The following is a 26977-nucleotide window of genomic DNA, read 5'->3' as shown; positions in this document are numbered from 1 at the left end:
TTTTATTGAACGTTTGCAACAGGTTGGACATATTATATATACATTTATTTATGGCGGCCTATTATTATCTATTTATTAAAACCAAATCGTGACCCTTGTACTTAAGGATTGAGAGTGTCCTTATGCTTCTTTAAGTCAAAAAGGGTCAGTGTCCTTCCCTAAAAATAATGTCAAATCAAAGAAACAATCATGACGGTATACCATGGTCAACTACACATGATGCCAAAGAATTAAAACAATTATGACAGCTTTAGGACAAACGGTCAAAGAGTAGTAGCTTGTTACGGACAGACGTGACAGCTTTAGGACAAACGGTCAAAGAGTAGTAGTCTGTTACGGACAGACGTGACAGCTTTAGGACAAACGGTCAAAGAGTAGTAGTCTGTTACGGACAGACGTGACAGCTTTAGGACAAACGGTCAAAGAGTAGTAGCCTGTTACGGACAGACGTGACAGCTTTAGGACAAACGGTCAAAGAGTAGTAGCCTGTTACGGACAGACGTGACAGCTTTAGGACAAACGGTCAAAGAGTAGTAGCCTGTTACGGACAGACGTGACAGCTTTAGGACAAACGGTCAAAGAGTAGTAGTCTGTTACGGACAGACGTGACAGCTTTAGGACAAACGGTCAAAGAGTAGTAGTCTGTTACGGACAGACGTGACAGCTTTAGGACAAACGGTCAAAGAGTAGTAGTCTGTTACGGACAGACATGACAGCTTTAGGACAAACGGTCAAAGAGTAGTAGTCTGTTACGGACAGACGTGACAGCTTTAGGACAAACGGTCAAAGAGTTGTAGTCTGTTACGGATAGACGGATGGACGAAGACTATTACAATGTCCTTTGCAAGTGCACATGAGACCAAAGTTCATATAAAAACGGTTTCATTAAACATCGGTTAATGAACAGCAGATTTAATATGATTGCAAATAAGACAACTACCCATAAATACCTAAGGACATAGATAACAGGTCACTATACGACCAATGTAGTATGCCCACTGTATAAAGTCTCGTCATTTGCTATCCAATTCTCTCTTAAAAATGTTAAGCAAGTATCCAGACTTGATTAGCAATATTTAAAGACTTTGCAAGATTCCTGTCTTGTATTTTTTTTTTGAAGGGAACAATTTTTTTATGTAAATTAACAACAATATCGAATAATAAAAATTGCCAATGTATGTTGTGTCAATAATAATCTATTCTATTAATGGCATGCTGATCATATAAACATGTAAATATCAGATTTTTTTTTTTTTTTTTTTTTTGCTTTTTGTTTTTAACATTACACTGATATTGACACTAACAGGTCATTATCATACATGTTTGTAATACATGTATTGTATTCTACTTCAATTGAAAGAATGTACATAAAATTGAGAATGGAAATGGGGAATGTGTCAAAGAGACAACAACCCGACCATAGAACAGACAACAGCAGAAGGTCACCAACAGGTCTTCAATGCAGCGAGAAATTCCCGCACCCGGAGGCGTCCTTCAGCTGGCCCCTAAACAAATATATATACTAGTTCAGTGATAATGAACGCCATACTAAACTCCAAATTGTACACAAGAAACTAAAATTAAAAATAATACAAGACTAACAAAGGCTAGAGGCTCCTGACTTGGGACAGGCGCAAAAATGCGGCGGGGTTAAACATGTTTATGAGATCTCAACCCTCCCCCTATACCTCTAGCCAATGTAGAAAAGTAAACGCATAATAATACGCACATTAAAATTCAGTTCAAGAGAAGTCCGAGTCTGATGTCAGAAGATGTAACCAAAGAAAATAAACAAAATGACAATATTACATAAATAACAACAGACTACTAGCAGTTAACTGACATGCCAGCTCCAGACTTCAATTAAACTGATTGAAAGATTATGTCTTCATCATATGAATATCAGGCACAATCCTTCTCGTTAGGGGTTTAGTATCATACCATCATAACATATATGAGAAGAACATAACCCGTGTCATGCCATGTATATCATTATTGTATGAGGTGAAGAAAAACAAAATAAAGAGTTATACAAAAGAATCAATATCGAATATATACTGGGATAAACCGTGATGTAAGTGGAAAACATAACATCACTAACAAAATCAAGGCAATTTAATATCTAATTTGCTGATCATGTAAATATTATTCATTTTGTATTTATGAAATTTAAAAAAAATATATATATAAATTGTAGTGACAATACTTAAAACTTTAGCATATTGAACGTTTAGAATTATGCTTTTGGAAATAATGACCTTTTAGTTGTTCTATTATATGTGCTTGTATAATACCAAATAAAAAATCAATCTGCATCATTATTACTGCATAGAAAGACACGTTGCAATGATTCACATGCGATTTACATGTATGGATTTGAACGTAGCATTTTTTTAAAATTTGAAACGATAAAAAAAAATTATCTATATATGACTGATTTCAATATGCACAACACGTGTGCCTGGAATAACATTGAACGGTTTAAGGTAAAAATAGTAAATAAATAAAAAGAGATGTGGAATAAATGTTTCCAAAAAGACAACAACAAAACGATACCAAAATCAAAAGCCATCTAGAAGTCAACATCTTATAGTCTTCAACAAAAGACAAAATGTCGGTTCATGTTTTTCTTGTGTAAAAATTGCGTTTTATTTGCCAATAACAAGTCTAGGACCGGAGGCGATTCCGGAATGCATTCCATGTGACCTAGAATACTGCATTGGAGTGGTTGAGTACAAAGAAGCTTAACCCTATACGTAGCGGTATTCCTCTGGTCGTGGAATCGTGGAGAACAAAGACAACATACTTTACATGTGTAACCCTATCCATAGTATTAATTACAAATAACGCGCTTTTCTTAGGTAAGAAACTCGTTGGCTTTCTTGAATCTTTGTGCTTTCTTTTGGTCCATTCTTTGTAATTTGTTCACAATTTATCAAGATTCGGGATCATTTATTGTTCAACATTTGTTACATATCAGAGGCCCCTCATGGGGGTGTCCAAGTAATCACATAATCACAAATGTTTTGCCAATATAATCACATAATCACCAATTATTTTTTTAAACAAGATTAAATAATCAAACATACAGTCCTAGATTATCAAATAATCAAATAATCATGAAATATTTGGTCTGGTAATCAAATAATCACTATAAAAACGGCCAAGTAATCACATAATCAAAAACCCCATGAGGAGGCTCATATCATTGTTTATGTTTAAGACCATATGCTGAGCTCTGAAGACTTGTGTTGTTCGCTTGCTGACACAAAAAGTTCACAAAAAATGTCTTTTTATTAAAAATTATTGTTTACTAATGCTACATGTAATCTTTAAGGTAAACAACGAATCTGAAGCAATTCATCCCATGACAGGCAGACACGTATATGTAAAATAGGAACAAATTTACTTAAAATATTTGTTCTATAATATATCCCTGACATTTAGCATTAAAAATGTTACACTAAGAATTAACAAAGGAATATTTCATCAGTTACCATGCATTAATTTAAACACAATCCGTAAAACTATCTTGCTGCAATGTTAATTCTTACAAATAAAGATTGATAAAATAAATCATTAGAAAACCTTATTTAATCAGAAATATTTAAATTATTCTCCAGTAATTAAGATAACAAATCTACCATAGTGTAAAATTCACATGGAAGAATACACAATCTGTTTAAATAGGACAGTAAAATTGTAGAAGTTATAGTAGAGAAGGTTATCATGACTTACCATGTGTAGTAGGTATTATGTAATATGTCGACACACGACATGCAGATATATGTAAAGTTAAATAAACCTAATAATCGTAACAGGTGAATACACTATTGATATATTGTACAGCCTTGTTGTCGTCTAATACATGTAATCTATACTATATATGTTAGGATGTGATACTAGTTTGATGGGTGGATTTCATGTCCAGTGGCAAACATTACATCGTATGTACGCAGTTGTTTTGATATACATTGATTTATTGATTGATTGTTGGTTGCTTAACGTCCAGTGGCAAATATATCATGTATGTTCCGGATGATCTTCAAATATACATGTACACCGTATATAATATGATATGAAATTCTTTTGCTCGAATAAACAATTATAGCTAGATGGATGGATGGATGGTATTTAACGTCCAATGGCAAATACTATGTACGTAGTTGTCGTTCATTACAAGTACTCTACACCATATATGTAAGAATGTGATACTAGTTTGATGGGTGGATTGATGGATTGATGTTTAACGTCCGGTGGCAAATATAATATGCGTAGTTGTCTTCAAATACACGTACACCGTATATAATATGATACGATATGAAACTATTTTGCTTTCATAAACATTAGATGGATGGATGGATAGATGGATTGGTATGTAATGTCCAGTGGCAAATATTATGTACTACGTAGTTGACGTCAAATATTATTACATGTACATCGTATATATTGGTTTGCTCACATGAACACTGGGTACATGTATGTATGGGTTGGTGTTAAAAAACGTCCAGTGGCAAATATAACATATACATCAGGACAACAGCATGCTGATGTGATGTGATATGAGTATGAATTTGAACCCTACTTTTTTTTAGACCGACACGCGAAGACGAATTTTTATTGTGCTTGATTCAAAGCTACAATAACAGCCGGCAGGGAAAAAAATCTTCCCATATGGACACGTTATTCTGACTCCCAACAAACCACCCTTTGATCTCATTCCTCTCTGTACATACCAATTATGAAGTCTTTGGTTAGCCACGGCCTGGGATCAAAGGGGTACAATATTGATCTCAAATATTCCTTTAAGACGATATGTTGGGATAAGCATGGATATTGAAATCGATAACGTTCAAATTTGGAACAAAATAATAGCTTAGTATGCAAATATTCAAATGATCTAAAGACTAGCTCAAATGCATAGCAAATCAGAAATATTTTTAACAAAATTCCAATTAAAATGTCTGAAATAAAAGCAAAATAAGGTTCCCGGTAATAATAGACTTGGTACGAGTAAAAAACTTTCCAAAATTGAAATTTCAGATTTGCAAATATAAGTCGATGTTTTGGTCTTTTTTTTTATTTTGTTAATTTTAAAAGAAAAATATAAAACGATTTGGTTGTCCTCTTCCTGTATTGTTTTTCTTATTTGTAATTTTAATTCTTTTCCTATCAGATCATTGAAACCATTATTCATACACAAGTTGTTTTATTATCTTTATGTCTGCTTGTAAGAAGCAGGAAATGATAGTTAACTTATTAAAAAGTTTAATTATAGATAAGAACCTACTTTAAAAATTAATTTACATGTTTGTGATGCTGTGGCCTTTTATATCTTAATATACGTTAAATGATTATTGTAATAGGCCGTACGTTGACCTATGTAGCTGCTTAGTACATATAAGTCATTTGATCTTTTCATTGATATATATATTATACGTAACCTTACAGTTAGTAGTACATATTTTTTAACAAAAACGGTCCACCTCCGACTCTTTTTTTTTTAGGTTTTGACAACTTAATTAAAACTATGCAAGTTCATCTCAAAGAAATAATTAGCTAATTACACTGACTACCAATGAAATTAATCAGCTGATTACACAAACTACCGAGGTAAATAATCAGCTTATTACACTGACTACCGCGAAAGTAATCAGCTGATTAAACTGATTACAGAGGGAAATAATCAACTAATTGCACTGACTACCAAGGGAAATAATCAGCTAATTTCACTGACTACCAATGAAAATAATCAGCGGATTACATAAACCGAGGTAAACAATCAGCTTTTTACACTGACTACCCAGGGAAGTTGTCAGCTGATTATACTGTTAACACATGGAAATAATCAGCTGATAAAACTGACGTATGAGGGAAAAAATTAGCTTATTACACTGACTACCCAGGGAAGTAATCAGCACATTATACTGACTACACAGGGAAATTATCAACTAATTGATCTGACTACCCAGGGAAGTAATCAGCACATTATACTGACTACACAGGGAAATAATCAGCTGACTAAACTGACGTATCAGGGAAATAATCAACTGATAACACTGACTATCTATGTAGGAAATTAGCTGATTACTCTTGACTACCATTGGAAATGATCATCTGATTACACTCATTACCACGGGAAATAATCAGCTGATAAAAAATTACTAGCCATTGAAAAAATCAACTGAATACACCTACTACCCAGGAAAATTATCAGCAGATTACACTTGACTATCAAGGGAAATAATCAGATGATAGCACTGACAATCAAGGGAAATAATACAATGACTACCAAGGAAATTTAATCAGATGAATACACTGACTAGCAAGGGAAATAATAAGCTGAATACTCTGACTACACAAGGAAATAATCAGCAGATTACACTTGACTACCAAGGGAAATAATCATATGATAACACTGACAACCAAGGGAAATAATCAGCAGATTGCAATGACTACCCAGGAGAATAACCGGCTGATTTCACTGACTACCTACGGAGATAAGAAGCTGATTACACTGCCTATCCAGGGAAATAATCGGCTTATTCCACTGACTTCGTATGGAGATAAGAAGCTGATTACACTGCCTATCCAGGGAAATAATCGGCTGATTCCACTGACTTCGTATGGAGATAAGAAGCTGATTACACTGCCTATCCAGGGAAATAATCGGCTGACTCCACTGACTTCGTATGGAGATAAGAAGCTGATTACACTGCCTATCCAGGGAAATAATCTACTGATTTCACTGACTACCTACGGAGATAAGAAGCATGTTACACTGCCTATCCAGGGAAATAATCTACTGATTCATGATATTATTAGAGACAATTTTAATATTTACACCACCCACTAAATAAAACAGTACACTGAAGATTATTGAGGGTTTCTTATCGTCGAGTTGCATGTTGCGAGTTAAGAAAGTCGAGTTGCGAGTTACGAATGTCGAGTTGCGAGTTAAGAAAGTCGAGTTGCGAGTTACGAAAGTCGAGTTGCAAGTTACGAATGTCGAGTTGCGAGTTACGAATGCAGAGTTGCGAGTTACGAAGGTCGAGTTGCGAGTTACAAAATTATTATGTTTCTCTAATTTCTTCAGAATTATATATATATAAACGGTCGTATATATAAACGGTCGTGTCGTCTGATTACATAAGATGTGGTATGATCGCAAATGAAACAACTATTCACCAGAGACCTAATGACGTAAATGTTAGCAACTAGAGGTCAACGTACGGCCTTGTCTACTCTTTTATTATATTCATTTATAAAAATTAGCATTCAACACCATTCTATCTTTATTGTGCAGATATATAACACGACTCTTTAACATGTACAAGACACTGAATAGTGCAACTAAGTTAATATTCATATCTTAATACGAGGTATTTTGCTTATTGCAAGTTGCAGATAACTCTTTTCTATCAAAATCTTGTCAAATATGTGCGATCAAAATCTGATGTGTAAAATGTATTATATATTAAATTCCTACCAACATTTAAAAAAACAAATTACACATTCAAATATAATTGTTTGTTATTATTCATTGTAGTAACAGATTTTAGTTCGCAAACCATCCCATTATATTCATCTAAAAAACTTTTAAAGAATTCATTGATGTTTCAAGCTTGTCTTTCTAATGTTCGAAACGATCTGTTTATCATAATAATTTATCATTGTTTATCTGTATTATTACAAAATAAGAAATTACAAATCTTTTTATTTGCCAAATATAGCCTCCAAATAATGATTTTCTTATAGTAATACTATTCAACAACATGCTTACTGTAAAGATTGAAGTTTTTTTTAAATTTGCGATTTTTCAATCTCTAGGATGATTATCAAATTTAAAAAGAAAGAAATTACTTTTTGTGCACATGAGACGTGCAATACAATTGAAAAAAGAAGATCACCAATAAAATCACGCCCGGTCAAAAACCACTTTACACGAAAAAAACTCCTGCCACGCTAAAGAGCGCATGCAACAAATCTATAGAGGGACCCGTAATTGACTAACTGTAGTGGGTCTCATTGGGGTCTAAGCGTGACGCGGGATGGGCCGATTTTTTGTAAGCGTGACACGTGAAAGTTAAATTATTTTGCGTGAAAACGGGAAATGAAGTCGGGCGGGACACGTAAAAATACAAGCGCTATAACTGCAATGATAAGCGGGATACGGGATTCTGACAAAACAATAAGCGGGATCCGGGATCAGACCCCCCTCCCTGACTTTTTAATGAGACCCCCCACTGTAAGATTTCCTAGAATTACGTCTTTGCTATCCCGTGGCAGTAAATATGCCGAGAGTCCATCAACATTGACACATAATACACATTTAAGAATTGTTGATTTAATGCGGTTGTTAAAGGGTTATTTTCGTGCAACGTGTTTGAAATAATAATTTCACGTGTTTTCGTTTTTTAAGTTCATTATTTGTACCGTGGTTCGTGCAAATTGATAAAAAAGCAACCTGCAACCTATTTTATTAAGCTTTTCATTCATCTTGAAATGGCAATTTTATTTCCAGTTCGTCCGTGTTCATACTTCCTGCCCTTTTTACGACTCTCTTTAATCTGTCCCTAAATATATGTATCAAGTATTTTTCACTGGACAAATAAGTCCAAATACTAGTAATTATGACGTCTTCAAAGGATATTCATATTTGTTTTGCTTGAATCTTAGGAAAATAAAAATAGCCTTTCAAGTTGTTGTTGCAGTAAAGGAACTCGTAATTTGTAACTAAAAAAAAAAAGGGGGGGGGGGGGGGGGGCTTGAAATTTATTTGGAATGGAAGGAAAGGGGGTGTCCAATTTTTCAATAATTCAGATGGGGCATCGAATAATGTTGGAGACCCACAGCCACCTCTCCCCCATACAATGGCACGATAGACTGATCTTTTTTTTTTGCCTCACTCCGCTAGGCTCAATTGTTTAGGTTTTAATTCCTAAATTTCAACATCTTCCAGGAATGTATTTATATCTGAGGTTAATTTACCAACCTTCTTTAATATTATGTGATATATATATATACTTTTCATAAATATATATATGAACAATGTGCTGAAATTGAACGAAGGTGTGGTAAATATCAATGAGACCATAACAGGCATATTCCATTGGCCCCTTCTGACGGTGTGATTATATCAAATATATTACACAACTTGCTCGCTATGCCCGTGTCGGTAGTTGGTGTTAGATTTCAATGAATATAATTTATGTATAACTGGTAAATAAAAAGGGCAGGGATTTCGTTGCCACAAATTAATTTAAACCTTTACCAAATTCTTTCATAGATATAAAGATTCTGTTAGAAAGTTTGGCTGTACTTGTAGAATTCTTATTACAAAAAGGATATCCCATCCTAATTTTTACAGTGCTGTTGTTTATAAAGCCCGTAAATTTAGACGCATTCCATGTAAACTAATTGATCTTCTGAATACACTTATTCTTAAAGCTTATCAATTTAACACAGTAGTTAAATCTTTAATTATTGTTTTATCGAACTACTAACATTGTTTCCGTTTTTTTGAAAAATGAAAACATAAGTCATGTCTGACGGATTCAGGTCTGTCATACATGTATTTGTTTTTCGTCAATTATTTTGTTATAAATTAGGCCGTTAGTTTTTCTCGTTTGAATTGATTAACATTTTCATGTGGGGCCTTTTATAGCCGACTAAATTATAGCCGTATGGTGTCCTATAATTGCTTACTACCACTTCATTTAAACTCTGTTGAAGGCCGTACAGTGGCCTATAATTTCCTACTACCACTTCATTTTCACTCTGTTGGATAGTTGTTTCAATGGCAATATCACCACATCTCCTCATTTTTAAAAATAAAGTTCCCTTAAGTTACAAACTACTTTCCCCACTTTCAACTGATGCAATATTTTATTGAACGATAAATTTAAATAGAAATTGTATGCATGTATGTTTGTTTGTTACATTTGTATTAAGAATAAAAGTATTGAAAAATGTTTTTGGGGTTGAAATTTTCATGTCTTTGGAAGATGGGGGGTCTTGAATTTATTTTCCTTCCTCAAGGTGGGGGACTTGAAAAAAAAAGAGAAATTCCAAAGTTTCCTCCCATCCACCCAACGAACGTAAATGACCAGTCCCTAAATATAATTATCTTTATTTTATAACTTAGGGAAAAAGCATTTTTATAGTCCTTGTTTAATTCACATTTTTTTAAATGGGCCCCGATACATTGCTTAAAATCATATATTACATAGACAAGTAGGTGTTTAAAATATTACGTTGACCTCTGTCAAATGTCGTTTGGGTTGATTATCAAACGTGTATATCTTAGTAAGTAAAGTTCATCCCCATTTATTTTTAAGTGTATGCGTCGATGCGTCATTCAAGACTAGTGCATAAAGTTTGGGGTTAATGTACTGTAATAATACATTTTTGATCGGATATGTATCGAACTGTAATGTTGATATAAATACATATATACATAGTTTAAAATTGACAACAATGTCAGGGGCGGATGCAGGATTTTTGTAATGCGAGGTGGCGTAATTGCATAAAACGAAACATTTGCCGGCAAGCGGAGCGAGGCGACAAATTCTCAGACGATCTATGATAAAAATCACTTAAGTCGTGAGAAACATGAGATTTTTTTTGGCGATTTCAAAAGGGGTACGCCCTCTCGTCCCCTGGATCTGCCACTGTTACATTCTGATTTTTCTAATATGTTATTTTCAATCTTTATAACATATGGTCTACTTTATACTTCAACATATGTAATGGAATAGCATTGACAAAATTATTGTAGTAATAAGTATATGACTAATCAAGCTAGGAGATCAATAGTGCATTAGTGATGAATATAGAGTTGTATATATAGACCTCCGTCCAAATTTCATTCCAAAATGAGTACGTACAATATTATGCAGAGAGTTGAGAGCCAATCTCGGATCATACATTCGGCCATTGCAGATGAGAAGATTTGTTTCTAAGTGTTTTAGAAAAAATATGAGGACTCGGAAATCTACCTATCAGTCTTATCATAGTCATCCATTATGGTTACTTTTGTCGTTGTGGTGTTGTTTCGATCATTGGTTTATACCCAACACCCCCTTTATTCAAACTTATAAAGTGTAGTTACTGTATATCTGTTCAAAATGTTATGATATATGCTACCTGAACAAACAAAAAAACTTAGTCACCCTAGCCCAGTCCTCTATACCATCTCCTTGTAAACGATATACATAACTTAGTATCCAGTCCCTTAAAAACCAATAGACCAACCGCTCAGTTGTATCTCAATAACTGAGTATCAATGCCCTTAGTAACCAATAGACCAACCCTTTGTAAACTAACACCATAACCTCGTACTAAGTCCGTCTAGTATACTAGCTCCTTGTAAACTATAAAAAAAATCTAGTACACTACCAAGTCCCTTAGTTACCATGAATGAACCGTTTGAAACTATCACAACAACCTTGTACAAAGTCACTAAGTTATCGATAGACCCGATTCCTTGTAATCTATTATCATAACCTAGAAACGAGTCTTTCAGTTACCAATTGATTAGTTCCTTGTAAATTCTAAAGTTCCCTTGGGTACCAATACACCAGTTCCTTGTAAACTTTCACAAAAACCTAGTGCCAAGTCCCCTGAGTTATCAATGGGCCTGATCAGTTGTAAACTATCACAATAACAAATCAATGAACAAACATTGAATCAGGTAATACGTTGATACTTTTACTTCCTATGCTTATGATATAGCTCAAAGAAACAGAATTACAAAAAAAAAAATGATGGAATAAAAAAACTGAAAAAAATAATCAATACGTCTAGACAAGTGCATTTTCAAGATACTTGTTCAAATAATAAGGTTTCGACGAGTGTTCCCTCATTTTTGTATTCCCTAATATTTTATGCTATTTTTCTCTATTCTTTATTTTTGCCCGTCATTCTATTTTCTTTACACTTAGAATTCTATTATTGTCTATTTTTTCTCTCTATTTATTGCCAATTGTTCTCTATTCTGTAAACCTCATTCAGACCCTCTTTTGTGCAAAAAAGAAGATGTCCGTTGTAAACGTACGCATATATCAAACAATCAATTACAAAAATGTCTTTGTTTCATATACTTTGAGAACATATCAAGTTCACCATAATTTCTTTAACGTTGGAGAGAACCATATATATTTTTTATATTTCAAGTCAAGAACTGGGTCATTTTCAATAAATGTCGAATTTTCAGTACACCTATGCTAAAATTTGTATTTCTAATGGAAAATGCAGTTGTAAGTGTTTAAATGAAATTTTGTAGTATTTATGAGTCAGAACATTAATAATAAATAAAGGCAACAGTAGTATACTGCTGTTCGAAATTCATAAATCGATTGAGAAAAAAACAAATCCGGGTTACAAACTAAAACTGAGGGAAACACATCAAATATAAGAGGAGAACTACTACACAACAGAAACACAACATTAAAATGTAACACACACAGAAACGAACTATAATAAAACAATGGCCATTTTCCTGACTTGGTACAGAACATTTTAAGAAAAAAATGGTGGATTGAACCTGGTTTGGGGCTAGCCAAACCTCCAGCTTTTATGGCAATGTTAAATATAACATTAAAATGACAACATTACATGACAGGACTACAATACAAATAAATGGGAGAACATATAGGACAGAGAAACATACGAATAATAGCTAACAAAAGGTACCAGGTTTAAAGTTTAATACGCAAGACGCGCGTTTCGTCCACACAAGACTAACCAGTGACGCTCAGATAAAACAAAAACACGATTTAGATCTATTTTGATAAGATTAAAATATATTTAAGTCCGATTTTTGCGTAATTTATTTGCGTACAGGGCCAGGGTAACACATTTCAAATAATGTTTTATTCCTATTTTCTGATTGCCTTGATATCTGCAAAAGGGATTTTTTTTAATGCGGATAATAATTCTTACGAAAAATCGCAGCTTCTTTATTATTATTTGTAACATTTTTTCTACAAACTAATTTCAATCAGCGTACACAAAGTTCATGTCCATCTTGTTACCGCTACTTAAATCAACCGTTAAATTGTTCTCCCTATAAATATTGAACTAGTTAGTGTTGATTTCAAAAGAGCAAAGTAACCTAAACATTTAATACAGCACGTTTCTTGTATAACAGTGTAGAGGGGAAAAAATTCATGACATTTAGTGAAAAAAAAATAGTGGGTACCTTTTTGTCATGTCCATGCTGTTACCAGCATATTTATTAATTACACCAATACTATACCTGTAAAAAGTGTAATAACGTGTTGGAAACCAAAATCACAACAGAAAAACATTATCACTTCATCAAAGGGAGTAGTTATTTCACAACAGCATTTAAAAATGAAGAAATTTGTCTATCCTGTTACTATGGTTGCTATGGTTACAATAACAGGATAGACAATAGTAGACAGAAACGTCTTTAAAAATATTATAATAACATATAGTTTTTGTACACATAATGAAATGTTTCGGTGTTTGAACTTATCTTAAGGTTATAAAGTCTTAATCTTTGCAATTTAGCATTTGCAGATGCAATACTACGGAGCCATGTTGGTCTCACACAGATTATAAAGTGTCTTTTAAAGTCCTGCGCTGAAGATGTGTAAAGTCTAGCGCTGGAGATGTAAAGTCTAGCGCTAGAGATGTAAAATCTAGCGCTGGAGATGTAAAGTCCAGCGCTGAAGATGTAAAGTCTAGCGCTGGAGATGTAAAGTCCAGCGCTGGAGATCTAAAGTCTAGCGCGAGAGATGTAAAGTCAAGCGCTGAAGATGTAAAGTCTAGCGCTGGGGATGTAAAGTCTAGCGCTGGAGATGTAAAGTCAAGTGTTGAAGATTTAAAAACCAGGACTCCAGGGTACCGTTTCACTAAAGGTCGTAAGAGTTACAGCCAGTCGTAACTCTTACGACCTTTAGTGAAACAGTACCCAGTGCTTTCAAAGTTATCAAGATGCATAATTCCTACCAAAATTTATTTACAAAACTCATCTTTGAATTCACTTCAGCTATTATTATACTGTGACCTATATATAAATTTATCCAAGTCTGATAAACCAGAAGCTCTAGAGTCTGTAATCGTTCACCTGGTTTAAATGAACTTATTGGTATTTTCTACGCAAAACTATGTTTGGCTGCGGAAGCTATCTTTGATTTCTAAAAATTGGCACCACAATCATAAAATTTTCTTTGTATTGAGTCAGTACAGATTGCAAAGTTTGAACAAAATAAATTGTGTGTTTTGGCAAATTTGTTTGACGGTTTGGTCTAACTTGAATCTCAGGGGTGCACCATAGCCTGTGCATGTCGCTAATCCTGTAACCCGATCCTGGTCCCAAGGCATAGCACATGAAAGCCATATTGGATACGAGGAGATATTGTAGATGACCCTTTATTCATCATTCCTATTATGAGACAGTTGACTCTCGTTATGTGGAACTCGAAGGGACCAATGAATTTATTTCTACTTAACCAAAAATTCGAGTAATCAGGAGTAAATTTACTTAAATATTACTACAAATGGTCCAAACATTCTGTTCGAGATATCCGACAATTCGACTTACCGTATTCCTCGTATTAAGCGCCCAGGGCGCTTACAAAATTCCAAAGAGGGAGCGCTTATTGAAATTGACAAAACCCGGGATTTTTACCGCTTGGAAACTGTTTCTGGAGTAAAATTACCATTTAAATTGAGTTTCCAGTTTGAAACTCATGCCACAAACAGAAACATACTGACGTTTCTACGCAAAAAAACGATACTTTTTGGTTATTTTAGAGGGCTCTTATTAATTTTTTGTTGGAAAACTAGGTAGGGGGTGCTTATAGTGGCAGGGGTGCTTAATACGAGGAATACAGTACATGTGTTCGAGATAACGAGAGTCGACTGTATTTTCAAGGTTTAAACACTAGGCCTTGTAGTTTCAGAGGACAAGACTTTAGTTTTATTTCTACCGATCAGAAGCAAGAATTTCCCATGGCGACCATTTTTGAAATCAAATCGGCATAAAATGAGGAATCTTTGTATAGGACCTCCCATACACCATTCCCAGCGCTTGATTTTACATCTTCAGCGCTAGACTTTACATCTCCAGCGCTTGATTTTACATCTCCAGCGCTTGACTTTACATCTCCAGCGCTAGACTTTAGATCTCCAGCGCTGGACTTTACATCTCCAGCGCTAGACTTTACATCTTCAGCGCTGGACTTTACATCTTCAGCCTGGACTTTACATCTCCAGCGCTAGACTTTACATCTCTAGCGCTAGACTTTACATCTCCAGCGCTAGACTTTACACATCTTCAGCGCAGGACTTTAAAAGACACTTTATAATCCGTGTGAGACCAGCAGGGCTCCGTACAATACTGCTATCGGTAACAGGATAGAACTTAATATGGTGATATATCATTAACGTACGTTCCTGTTACCAATAAAATAAAGACAAAAGTAAACCAACATGCGAGGGAATTACTTGATGTTGGGTTTATTAGAAAGAGAGAAAAAATGCTGAACATTATGAATTGCTATCTTAGATTTGCATTACCGGTGGTTATTTTTATAACCTTCGAAAACCAATTTTTAGAGACATTTTTCAGTACAGCATGGAAAATTGACAAATAATCTATCATTTCACAGAATGAATATATATAGAAGTTTTTACTCTTGAAAACCTTCTTATTTGCTACGAAATACAAGCTTAAAATTTTATCTTAACCTCTTCTAAATAACCCGAAATTTCTTTTGAACATGGTAACAGGAGAGACAAAATATTGCACCACCTATCAAAAAATGTGTCAATACATTCTTGTATGACATTATCAAGATTGCATATTTTTGTATGTTGTTCTATAAGTACTGTTTGTTTTGATTTGCTTAAGACAAGGGTTGTTTGAAATAGTAACTATAAATCAATTTTGCAATTTCAAAATTCGACATTTTTTGAAAATGACCCAACTACGAAGTGAATTTGACTGGACTGGAATTAAATATCAGGATGTTTGTTTGAATAAATGATTGATTGTGGCGTTTTAATGTCACTTTTAGCTCTATTGGCTATATCGTGGCAGGCAGCTTTTATTGGTGGAGGAAGTCGGCATGCCCGGATATAGAACCATCGAACTTCGGCAGGAAAACAGACAATCCTAGTCAATTAAGATTTGAGTCGAATGCATCTTCTCCGTGCGGGATTCGAACACACAACCTCGGCGTTTACAGGCTAGTGATACAGTAGATGGACTACTTAGACCAATGGTCACCGTGACCCTTGCAACGTAATTGACAACGGCTTGAAAAATCCAAAAGGGGAGTGAAATTACAGGATTGATTTAACGTCTGAAATTATCGGTATTTCATTGCAACAATGCTAAAATACCAGAGTTAACTTAAAACTAAAAAAGCAAGCAGTTTAAAGAGATGATATAATTTTAAATTCAAATGTTAAAATATAACAAGATTATATCATATAACAGACTTACAAAATATCCATTGTTAAAATGAAAATCAATCAAAAATTCAAGCATATTACGCAAAATTATAGAATTTTCGTTTCTAGAATTATGCAATATTTATTTAGCTTGCATGTGAAATTTTAATCTATAACGCTGCATAAAGATAGATATGGATGGGGTTTACAGAATAGTGAATAATGGGCCGATACTACAGAAAAGCTGGCCAAAAAAATTAAGAACAAGAGAAAAATAAAGAATAGAGAATAATTGACAAAACATATAAATAATAGAGAAAAATGACCTAAAAAATAAAAGAATACAGAAATGAAGAACCGTCCATCCAGACCCTCTTAAAGGAAACATTTTAAAATTCAGCTTCTGATTAGACCAATATTTTTCTTTGTCTAAATTCTGCTTGCTGGAAGGCTTACAATGGTCAATCTAGGATAATAATACACGACGAAAGATAAAGAATCTTTCTAAAAAAAACATGAATATGTGGCCAAAGATAATACAATGCCCCGCTCGCAATTCGTGTATCAAATTCGCATGTTCAGTGAACCGCGATAATTGGCAAACCCTGATTTAGCATATAATTTAAAAAGTATATGTGCTTCGTAATACACATGTGTACCAAGTTGTAAGTTGATGTAACAACATAGCACATTTTCCTAAATTTAAAACTACCTTTAACCGAAACTTTAACCTGATATGGGATAGTCGGGCGGACGAACAAACCGATACACTAAGTTTCCAATTCCTTAGACGAGGCATGGAAATAGGGCAACTTTCAAATTTTGTATAGGTTAGATAATAATTGGTCATATTGTATGAATATTTAAAGTTCGAGGCGTAGCCAAGGCTTCAAAATGTTTATGAAACATGACCAAGTATTGTTGGACTAATTAAGAACATATTCACACATTCGAGTGACATAACAAAAAATGCCTCTCCATTTGTAATAATCAAGACTTAATATGATATCACTTTAAGTGTTAACATGGTTGGTAAAAGTGATGTAAATCATATTTAAAATCATTTGAACAGATTGAATGAAATAGAAATGAGATAGTTTTGTGATAACAAAAAAGAATGAATTACTCAAAAATGGACAGTTCAGGTACAATTTGATACTTATACATAAAATTTCTTCATTGTAAAAGGACACAATGTTATATAAATCAGCTTTTCTAAAATTGTATATTTATTTAATAATGACAAAACTTAATCAATTAATTTCAAAATTACAATTGTTTCAACATCAGATGCTTACTTTTTTTAGTGATGAATGTAATTTTTTTTTTTTAATAATTTTATCAACAGTCATTGTTTCATAAACCCCGTCCAGTCTTGTTAGCGCTCTGACGTGAACAATTCTTGCCAGATTTTTATGAAACTTATATCACAGGTTTATATCAGAAATGTCTTGGACGAGTTTAAAATCAGTGCCAATAAATTATTTTCAGAAGAGTTATGCCCCTTGGAAACATTAATTATATTGAAAATTGCATTGTAAGCGCTCTCATGTGTACAATTCTTGCCAGAATTTTATGAAACTTATATCATAGGTTTATATTAGCAATGTCTTCGACGAGGTCGAAAATCAATGTCGATCAATTATTTCTAAAAGAGTTATGCCTCTTGGAAACAATAATTATATGGAAAATGGCACTGTAAGCGCTCTCATGTGTACAATTCCTGCCAGAATTTTATGAAACTTATATCACAGGTTGAGATAAGCAATGTCTTTAACGAGTTCGAAAATTAGTGCCGATCAATTATTTTTAAAGAGTAATGCCCCTTGGAAACATTAATTATATGATGGAAAATTGCCTTGTGAGCGTTCTAATGTGTACAATTCTTGCCAAATTTTTATGAAATTTATATTATAGATTTATATCAGTAATGTCTTTGACAACTTCGAAAATCAGTGCCGATCAAGTTTTTTAAAAGAGTTACGCCCTTTGAAATATTGATTATATGGAAAATTGCATTGTTAGCACTCTCATGTGTACAATTTTTGCCAGAATTGTATGAAATTTATACCATAGGTTTAAATCAGCAATGTCATTGACACTTTCAAAAATAAGTGCTGATAAAATATTTCTATATATAATATAATTATATGCTTCTTGGAAACATTAAGTATAACGGAAATCGCATTGCATTTGGTCTAAGGCCTTCATTTCTCTATAAAAAGATTTAAAGAACAAAACAAAAAGTGTTTTTTTTTAGTTACTGCCCTTGTACACACTTGTATAGATGAAATATGTGCAACGCGGGGGACATTGGAACGCTGTTCTTTTATTCATTTTTGTTTACTTTTGTATTTTTATTTTGTAAATGTCAGCTGGTATTTTCCTGTATTGGAATTAACACCACTAAAATTATTTGATTTGAATTGATTTAGTTTGATTTGATTTATAAGATTCTACGTAGGTAAGAATGTTCACTTCTCTGTTTCAAAATAACAAGATTTATAAAAGATTGTTATAATGAAAGAACCTTAGTGAGCGCGCTCACATACCCCACGTCCCCACATTGTCATTGGAGAAATAAAATAAGTGTAAGAAAAAAAATTGTATCAGAAAAAAAAATTGAATCATAATTTTCTGTCAATATGCACATCTACATAGTATGTCCTTATTATCTACACAGTTTCATGAAATTCTGTTGTGTGGTTTGAGAGGAGTTGCGATGACAAAAGGTTGCAGTAGTATATTGGGCAAATAAGTTCAAAGGGGCGTAACTCCTGGAAAAAAAATTGAATCGTAATTTCCTGTCGATATGTACATCTACGTAGTATGTCCTTATTATCTGAAAAGGTTTTCTTGAAATTCTGTTGTGTGGTTTGAGAGGAGTTGCGATGACAAACTGTTGCAGTAGTACATTAACGTTAATAAGTTCAAAGGGGCGTAACTCCTAGAAAAAGAATTGAATCGTAATTTCCTGTGGATATGCACAACTACATAGTTCGTCCTTATTATCTAAAAAGGTGTCGCGAAATTCTGTTGTGTGGTTTGAGAGGAGTTGCGATGACAAGAAATAGGACTGACGGACTGACGGACGGACAGACGGACGGAAAGACAGACGGACGGACGGACGGACGGACGGACGGGTCAAAAACATTATACCCTCCGCAACTCGTTGCGTGGGGTATAAATATATAGTATATAAATAATGGAACTTAAAAAGCAGAAAAATGAAAGGTCCATGTCCCTGTTTGAGATATAAGCAATTTAAATTTTAGCGGAAAATTATTCTCTTTAGATTTTTCATACATTTAACATTGGCACCTTTTTTCTTTCAAAAAATATGGAAGAATAACAAGGATTTTATAAGACTTTCAAAAATGGCATTTTAAAATATGTATTAAATAGAATTATGAAAAGAAAAGAAGGGGTTAGCGGGCAACGTTTTTGGCACTACATTGATAAAATTAGAGGATTCCGAATATCTGACAAAAAGTCAAAAACAAGAGTAGCGAACATCCTGAGAAAAATACCTGTAAATTAAGGTATAGGTATTTTTTTTAACACACGTGCCTGTAGGATTACCACTGACTAAGCAAAGAAACATCACAACAGGCCTTTGATTCTTACTAAATATTATTATATTAAAATATTAAAATATTAACAAAGACGGAAAAGGGATTGATTCAGAAAGAAATGAGAAAGTTGTTATTAACATTTTAGATGGATCGAATACAAGAGTGTTTGAACTCATAATTATTGCAGTCAATTTCCCAAAGCATTGAAATAGCAGTACCGTACATCAAGTACACCAAATAACTGTAGAATAATAAAATAAGAAGATGTGGTATGAGTGCCAATGAGACAACTCTCCATCCAAGTCACAGTGTGTAAAAACTAAACAATTATAGATCAAAGTACGGCCTTCAACACGGAGATTGGCTCACACCGAACAACAAGCTATAAAAGGCCCCAAAAAGACTAGTGTTAAACCATTCAAACAGGAAAACCAACGGTCTAATCTATATAAAAAACGAGAAACAAGGTTGCTTTGAAATGGAACAAAGCTGTTATATATACGTACTGCTATATATGGTATCAAGTCAACGCTATAATGTTCTTTTCAGTTTTTGCAGAAATAAAAGTATCTTAAAAATGAATGCATTAACTTGTTATATTATACGAGATCAAACACAGTGGTCTTTTTACAGATATTTGAATTTTGTTCCCCTACTACTATTCTGTTACTTCAAAATAGATTTGCCTTTTGAAGTCATTTATACTGGTCTAGGCAGTCCTTGAAAGATAGTAAGGAAATAGAACGGTGTATACGGCTAACATAGTACCATTTTAATAAACACGAAAGGTGCATTCGTAGTCTAAACAATGTACTTTAAATATAATTGGTTCATACTTGCAATCGTCATAACTCGGCTGATTCCGTACCTCCATCTAATAAATAGAGAGAAACGGAGTCTCCCGATGTTAGACGATTGTTCATACTTGGTGGAAAATACAAACTCAACTGTTTGTGTACTAATATGTATACCACTTAACTTTGTGCATTGTTTTTCTCTATTAAGACAAAAATAAATGAATAGAAATGTGGCATATATATATATATATATATATATATATGCCACATTTCTATATTTCTATATATGTTTGTAGGACAGCAATCCACCAACACAAACATACCAAAAGATATTTGTACGTCAACTAATAGATAAGAAAGTTTCAACATAAATATGTCAAGATAAAAAAAAAGCATAGAATTATTGATAAATGGTCGGTGTATTACCATACAATGCTTTCCAAAACTTGAGTTATTACAATTATTGCGAGCTACTTTGTTCCAATGATTATAATACATAATACATAATACATAAAAATAAAAATAATTCAAACATAAATCCCTTAAAATACTTGATATTACAAAAAATCACATCAACCACCAACACCGATTGCTTCGAAAACATACGCTGTATATAAAGTAGCAAAGTTTTATCAAATTGAAAGCATTTTTTCTTACTAATTTTAATACAAAAATAAGAAAATGTGGTATGAATTCCAATGTTACAATGGGACAATTATCAAACAAAGGCTGAGAATCAAGTACAAGATATATATTAAAATAAGAAGATGTGGTATAATTGCCAATGAGACAACTCTCCACCAGAGACCAAATGACATAGAAATTAAAAACTATAGGTCACCGTACGGCCTTCAACAATGAGCAAAACCCATACCGCATAGTCAGCTATAAAAGGCCCCGAAATGACAAATGTAAACCAATTCAAACGAGAAAACTAACGGCCTGATTTATGTGAAGAAATAATGAACGAAATACAAATATGATATACAGCAACAAACAACAACCACTGAATTACAGGCTGCTGACTTGGTACAGGCACATACACAATGTGGTGGGGTTAAACATGTAAGCTGGCGCCCAACCCTCCCCCTAACCTGGTACAGCGGCACATATGAACAAAATATAATACAAATCAGTTGATAAGGGCTTAACTCATCAGCTCAATGTTTACTAACCAGTACAGGTAACTGTACATCTTTTAAAATTAGCAAACCTATACCATCATGACCATATTGTAAGCAATTATAAATGATTCAATAAAACACCTTAAAATTGTCGACACCGTCGTTGGCATCTTGAGATAAAAACAAAAAGTACCACGTATATGTAAAAAATGTCTAGATGACCAGGAACACTAAATGTTAATCAAACCAAAATTACAGGTTGTTGGCAATTTTTATTTTTTATAATATGTAACAAAAACCCTCACCATTCAATACATACATTTACTACAATAGTTTTCAAGTTTAAGAATTGGTAATTAGTCATGCTTTGCCAATTCTCCATTCATTTTAAAAATCATATGTTGTCTTTATTAAAACTGGAGCAACCGCTCCTAATATAAGTATAGCCGTTTCTTAAAATGAAATCGTTGGATGGTCAACTACAATATACTGGTATACTTACAGTTGGTCAAATTTTCCAAAACTAAGGTTAAATAACAGCCTCGTGAAGGTTAATAGTCAATCAAGGATGGAATCAATTGCCAACCGAATATATATAAACGGGACTTCTACATGCAAGCAAATGTACCCAACTTGCTTAGAATTACTACGACTGTATAGTTTTGTAGAAGGACAGAACATTTATATATAATGTAATATAATATTTGGATTTCCATATATAGTTTACATGTAATAGGGTTGTAAAATATATTAAATGGGAGGAGCTTCATATTCTTGTAAACCCTATACAATCATTATTATAATTTACCAAATAGGAATTTCCCACTTGTATACACGTTATTCGCATCTGGAAGGCAGAGACTGTATGTACAAAAATGTATCTACTTGTAATACAATATAGTAACTTTTGAGCGGTTAAAATTATAATGTTTACCAGTCTATACAATCTGAAGATCTAATATATTCTGATACGAATCGCCCTGCATTGAATGTCTGCACGGTTAGATTCTACCAGATACCAAAATAAAAACCGCATTAACTTACACATTAACCTTTTTTGCAGAAAATGAAAATATCCCATTTCGAGTAATTCTTATGTCAAATGTACCGGTTTTTTTTTTACGTTTTTGAGAATTTCAATTGGCGAAAGGAAGAAAAAGGCAGAATAAAATAATTTTGTTTTATCCTTTTGAACTTTATCAATAAAATATGTATGTGAATACTGACTTATAAACTTAAGCTTTTCTGTAAATACATTATTATACACGAATAGGGAAATAAAAATTTGACACTTGCATTAAAGTATTTCTATGCAATAGTATCGAACCAGTTCCTAGTTTTTTTTTTAATCAAGAGTGCTATCTAAAAGAAACATACTTTACAAAGACTAATTGGTGAAGATTTTCTAAACTACTATGATCATTCGTTGTGATAGATAACAGTTTTCATAGCATTGGCATATACAACACATTGAGTTATAATGATCCAGTAGTCTCCGGGATATTTGTAGGAATCTCGATACGACAAAGGGAGTTGAACAAGACAATTGGTAAAACGAATATCTTTTAAATACAATTATCTTTTTCTTTCTTATATGATGTGTAACATTGATGAATATATATCTATGTTGCACTTAAAAATATATAAATGTTACAACCCCGTTATCAGACGAACCAAAATGCCAGATGATCATTTACCAAGCCTTGATGATAAACAAACCAATAGTCCTTTATCAATATTTATTAAGAAACCAGGAGCGTAATAATAGTTAGTAGCTAAATCCTTAATTGACATTCAACTAACTTATGATATAGATCATCAATACCTCACAATGTGCCTGTATTATTGAACCTCAAACCATTACAGAGGCGGATTTAGGGGGGCCCCCCTTTTGCTGGAAACATTTGGTGGATTATATAGGGAATCACTGAAGCGTGACTGGAGCGGGCCCCCTCTTAGGCAGTCAGTGGGCCCCATCTTATAAAAATTTCTGGATCCGCCACTGCATTACCGTGTATGTACCACACTATACGATCACCAGACAATGCCAAGTAACTATTTACCCTGATGCATTTTTATACTTAGTGAGAACATTCTTGTGCTCGCATTCTTATGCAGATAGACATTAAAGCTTCGTATTGTTTTCCTGTACATGCAGTTGTTTCATCAAAGCCTTACGTTACAGAAACTCAAAACAGTTGTTGCTTGTTTAGCTCGTATTGCTTCAAGATCAAAGAGTTTTACATTCCTCCCAACAGTGTCCTTGTTTTAACACCCCAAAATAGGTTCGGAATAGAAATTCAATCATGTTGGGACAGACACACACAAGTGAACTCCAAGTAAACGGCATGTATTATATAACCAAACGTTGGATCAGCCAAATCTTGTCTAGCCAAGGGTAACGATGTGAAGAGGAAGGCCTTTAGCTAAAGACGATATGTCAGTAAAAGACAAAGGAATAATTACAACGCTTTAAAGCCAAACATTAGAACATTTCAAAACGATAATTTTCTAAGGTACATTTGTGGCTATACTAATCATAAACATTAAAACCGATGAATTATTAGGGATCCAGAAATATTAAGGCGTTACTTAACACCGTTTTATGTCACTTTGGGTTAAGCCATATATTCTATAATCATGCAAGTTACTTAACACCGTTTTATGTCACTTTGGGTTAAGCCATATATTCTATAATCATGCAAGTTACTTAACACCGTTTTATGTCACTTTGGGTTAAGCCATATATTCTATAATCATGCAAGTTACTTAACACCGTTTTATGTCACTTTGGGTTAAGCCATATATTCTATAATCATGCAAGTTACTTAACACCGTTTTATGTCACTTTGGTTTATGCCATATATTCTATAACCATGCGCTAAAATTTAACTGACAAATTCAATAAAAATGACTGATCTGATAATATTTTCTTTTTCATTTCTTTTCTCATAATATCTGTTTTCAGATTTATGAAGACGAAGGAATTAAGTTTCGTTGGTTTATTGTTAATAGAATCAATATAACTTCTTTGGTTTGCATTTATTTTGGGGAAACCCGCCATCGAAATATTTAAATGAATAGCTGATACTGTTAATATCTACATATCAATGGGGTTTGATTCAAAGTCTTGAATTCTTGAGGTTCTTTAATATGCCAAATCTAACTGAGTATTTATATTTAGATTTTGGCCCCGTTTTTTAAAATTGGTCCACATTGAGGTCCAAAGGGTCCAAAATTAAACTTTTACTTTGTTTGATTTCAACAAAAATTGAAATATTGGGGTTCTTTGATATGCTGAATCTAACCGTGTAATTTAGATGTTTGATTTTGGGCCCGGTTTTCTAATTGGTTCACATTAAGGTCCAAAGGGTCCAAAATTAAACTTGGTCTGATTTAAACAAAAGTTGAATTCCAGGGTTTTTTTATATGCTGAATTCTATGATCATAAACTAAAATTAAACTTAAAATGATTAAATAAAAAAAAATATTGATCTGATATATTCTTTTTCATTTTTCTTATCTAACTTATAAGTTTTCAGATTTTTGCAGATAAGGGAATTAAGTTTCGCTAGTTTATTGTTTTCAAAGAAGATAATTTTTGAATCAATATAACCTTGAAACTTCTTTTGTTTGCATTTATTTTGGGAAAATCCACCATCGCACTATTTAAATGAATAGCTGATACTGTTAATATCTCGTTTAGCATATTAAGTACTTTATACGTAATATGACAGTATGGAAAGGGGTCGTCATTTCTTTATTATTTAAATTTTTAGACATTTTTCTCGATTCTTTATTTATTTTGCTATTCATTTTCTATTCTTTATTGTTTGGCTTATTTTTTTCTATTTCTTATTTTTTGCCCTTTATCCTACCTTTGATCCCATTATTCTCTATTCTGTAAACTCCCTCCAGACCCTCTTATATTGTTTTTTTCTTTAACCTTCTTTGTACAAATGATATAAGTTTACACAATAAGTGTTTCTACACTTGTTTTCCTTTATACTTCATTGCTATCAATTTCATCTTCAAATAGATCACAACATCTATTTATTCTCTTCATTAATAAATTATTCAATTGTCATAAATGGTTCAGTATTTTGTTTGGCGTTGGTATTCCTTGTTTTGTTAAACGGGAATCCGAAAATATTTTATGGAAACCGTACTGTAAATAATATTGATAGATTATTGAGGGGCCTGATGGGTTATTTTCGTTCTTCGTGATCGGCGCATTTTCGCTATCGTGATTCGTTTTTCTACAGATTTTTTTTTTTATATTTTCGTGATCCGCGATCATGGAAATTTATTTTCTGTGAATCGTGATTGACAAAAAAATCAACTTGTGAATCGTAATGAGACCCCCCCCCCCCCCACCCCCCATCAGGCCTCTCATTATTACAAAAAGTGCTAAGGCATTATAGAACATCCAACGTGGGTATGTTTTAAGCCATCCGTATTTACCTTTAAAAACGTGTGTACAATTTGTGCTTTTTGTATTAAAGAAGAATCTTAAAAATATACATTTCATGCACAATAAATATGTTCTGTTCGATGGTTTTGTCGATTATACTCGTCTGTCAATATTTATTTCGGGGATAAGATAAGATATTTTATGGTGTTAAAATCCAAAAAAAAACCAGAATTGTTACCAAAGACCACAAAACATTGTCTTTTTACATAAACATACAAACACATATCTGTCCACATTTATAAACATTGTATAATATATAAATTTGTATATCCCCTCCATTATTAAAAATATATATATTGTTACATTAATATATATAAACATATCTCCGCTGAGGAGGTGGTACTACAAAATTATTTTATTACTCAATAAAGCATTTCTAGAATTGTACATGTCACTAGTGAATTTTACAATAATTCAAATATATAATTCTCACCACACGTATACAAAATTTAAATCTTGCTTCAATAGTCATATTTAAGAAAGAGGGAACTATTTCACTAATTTTAGAAAATAATTCGGGGTGACGGTGGGTATGAGTGTAGTTCATGGTATCCTCATCCATCCTTTTTATGTGTA

General features: G+C 33.2%; 1 protein-coding gene across 3 annotated transcripts in view; it reads right to left on the bottom strand.

Annotated features, from left to right (window-relative positions):
• LOC127717580 (nuclear hormone receptor E75-like) overlaps positions 1–26977 on the bottom strand; it is a 233400-nt gene that overhangs the window by 34115 nt on the left and 172308 nt on the right. Inside the window, exon 1 of one of the 3 annotated variants that reach the window (XM_052223280.1) lies at positions 3739–3795. The exons of the other annotated variants lie outside the window; for them this stretch is intronic. Within the exon in view, the coding sequence (XP_052079240.1) occupies positions 3739–3741 (3 nt within the window). The 5' untranslated portion in view covers positions 3742–3795. Of the gene's footprint in view, positions 1–3738; positions 3796–26977 lie in introns of those variants that run through there. 3 annotated transcript variants of the gene reach the window in all.

Source organism: Mytilus californianus, unplaced genomic scaffold (genome assembly GCF_021869535.1).
Source record: "Mytilus californianus isolate M0D057914Y unplaced genomic scaffold, xbMytCali1.0.p SCAF_10, whole genome shotgun sequence".
NCBI lineage: Eukaryota > Metazoa > Mollusca > Bivalvia > Mytilida > Mytilidae > Mytilus > Mytilus californianus.
Note: the sequence above shows the minus strand (reverse complement) of the source record. Positions and strands in the feature narration are given on the sequence as shown.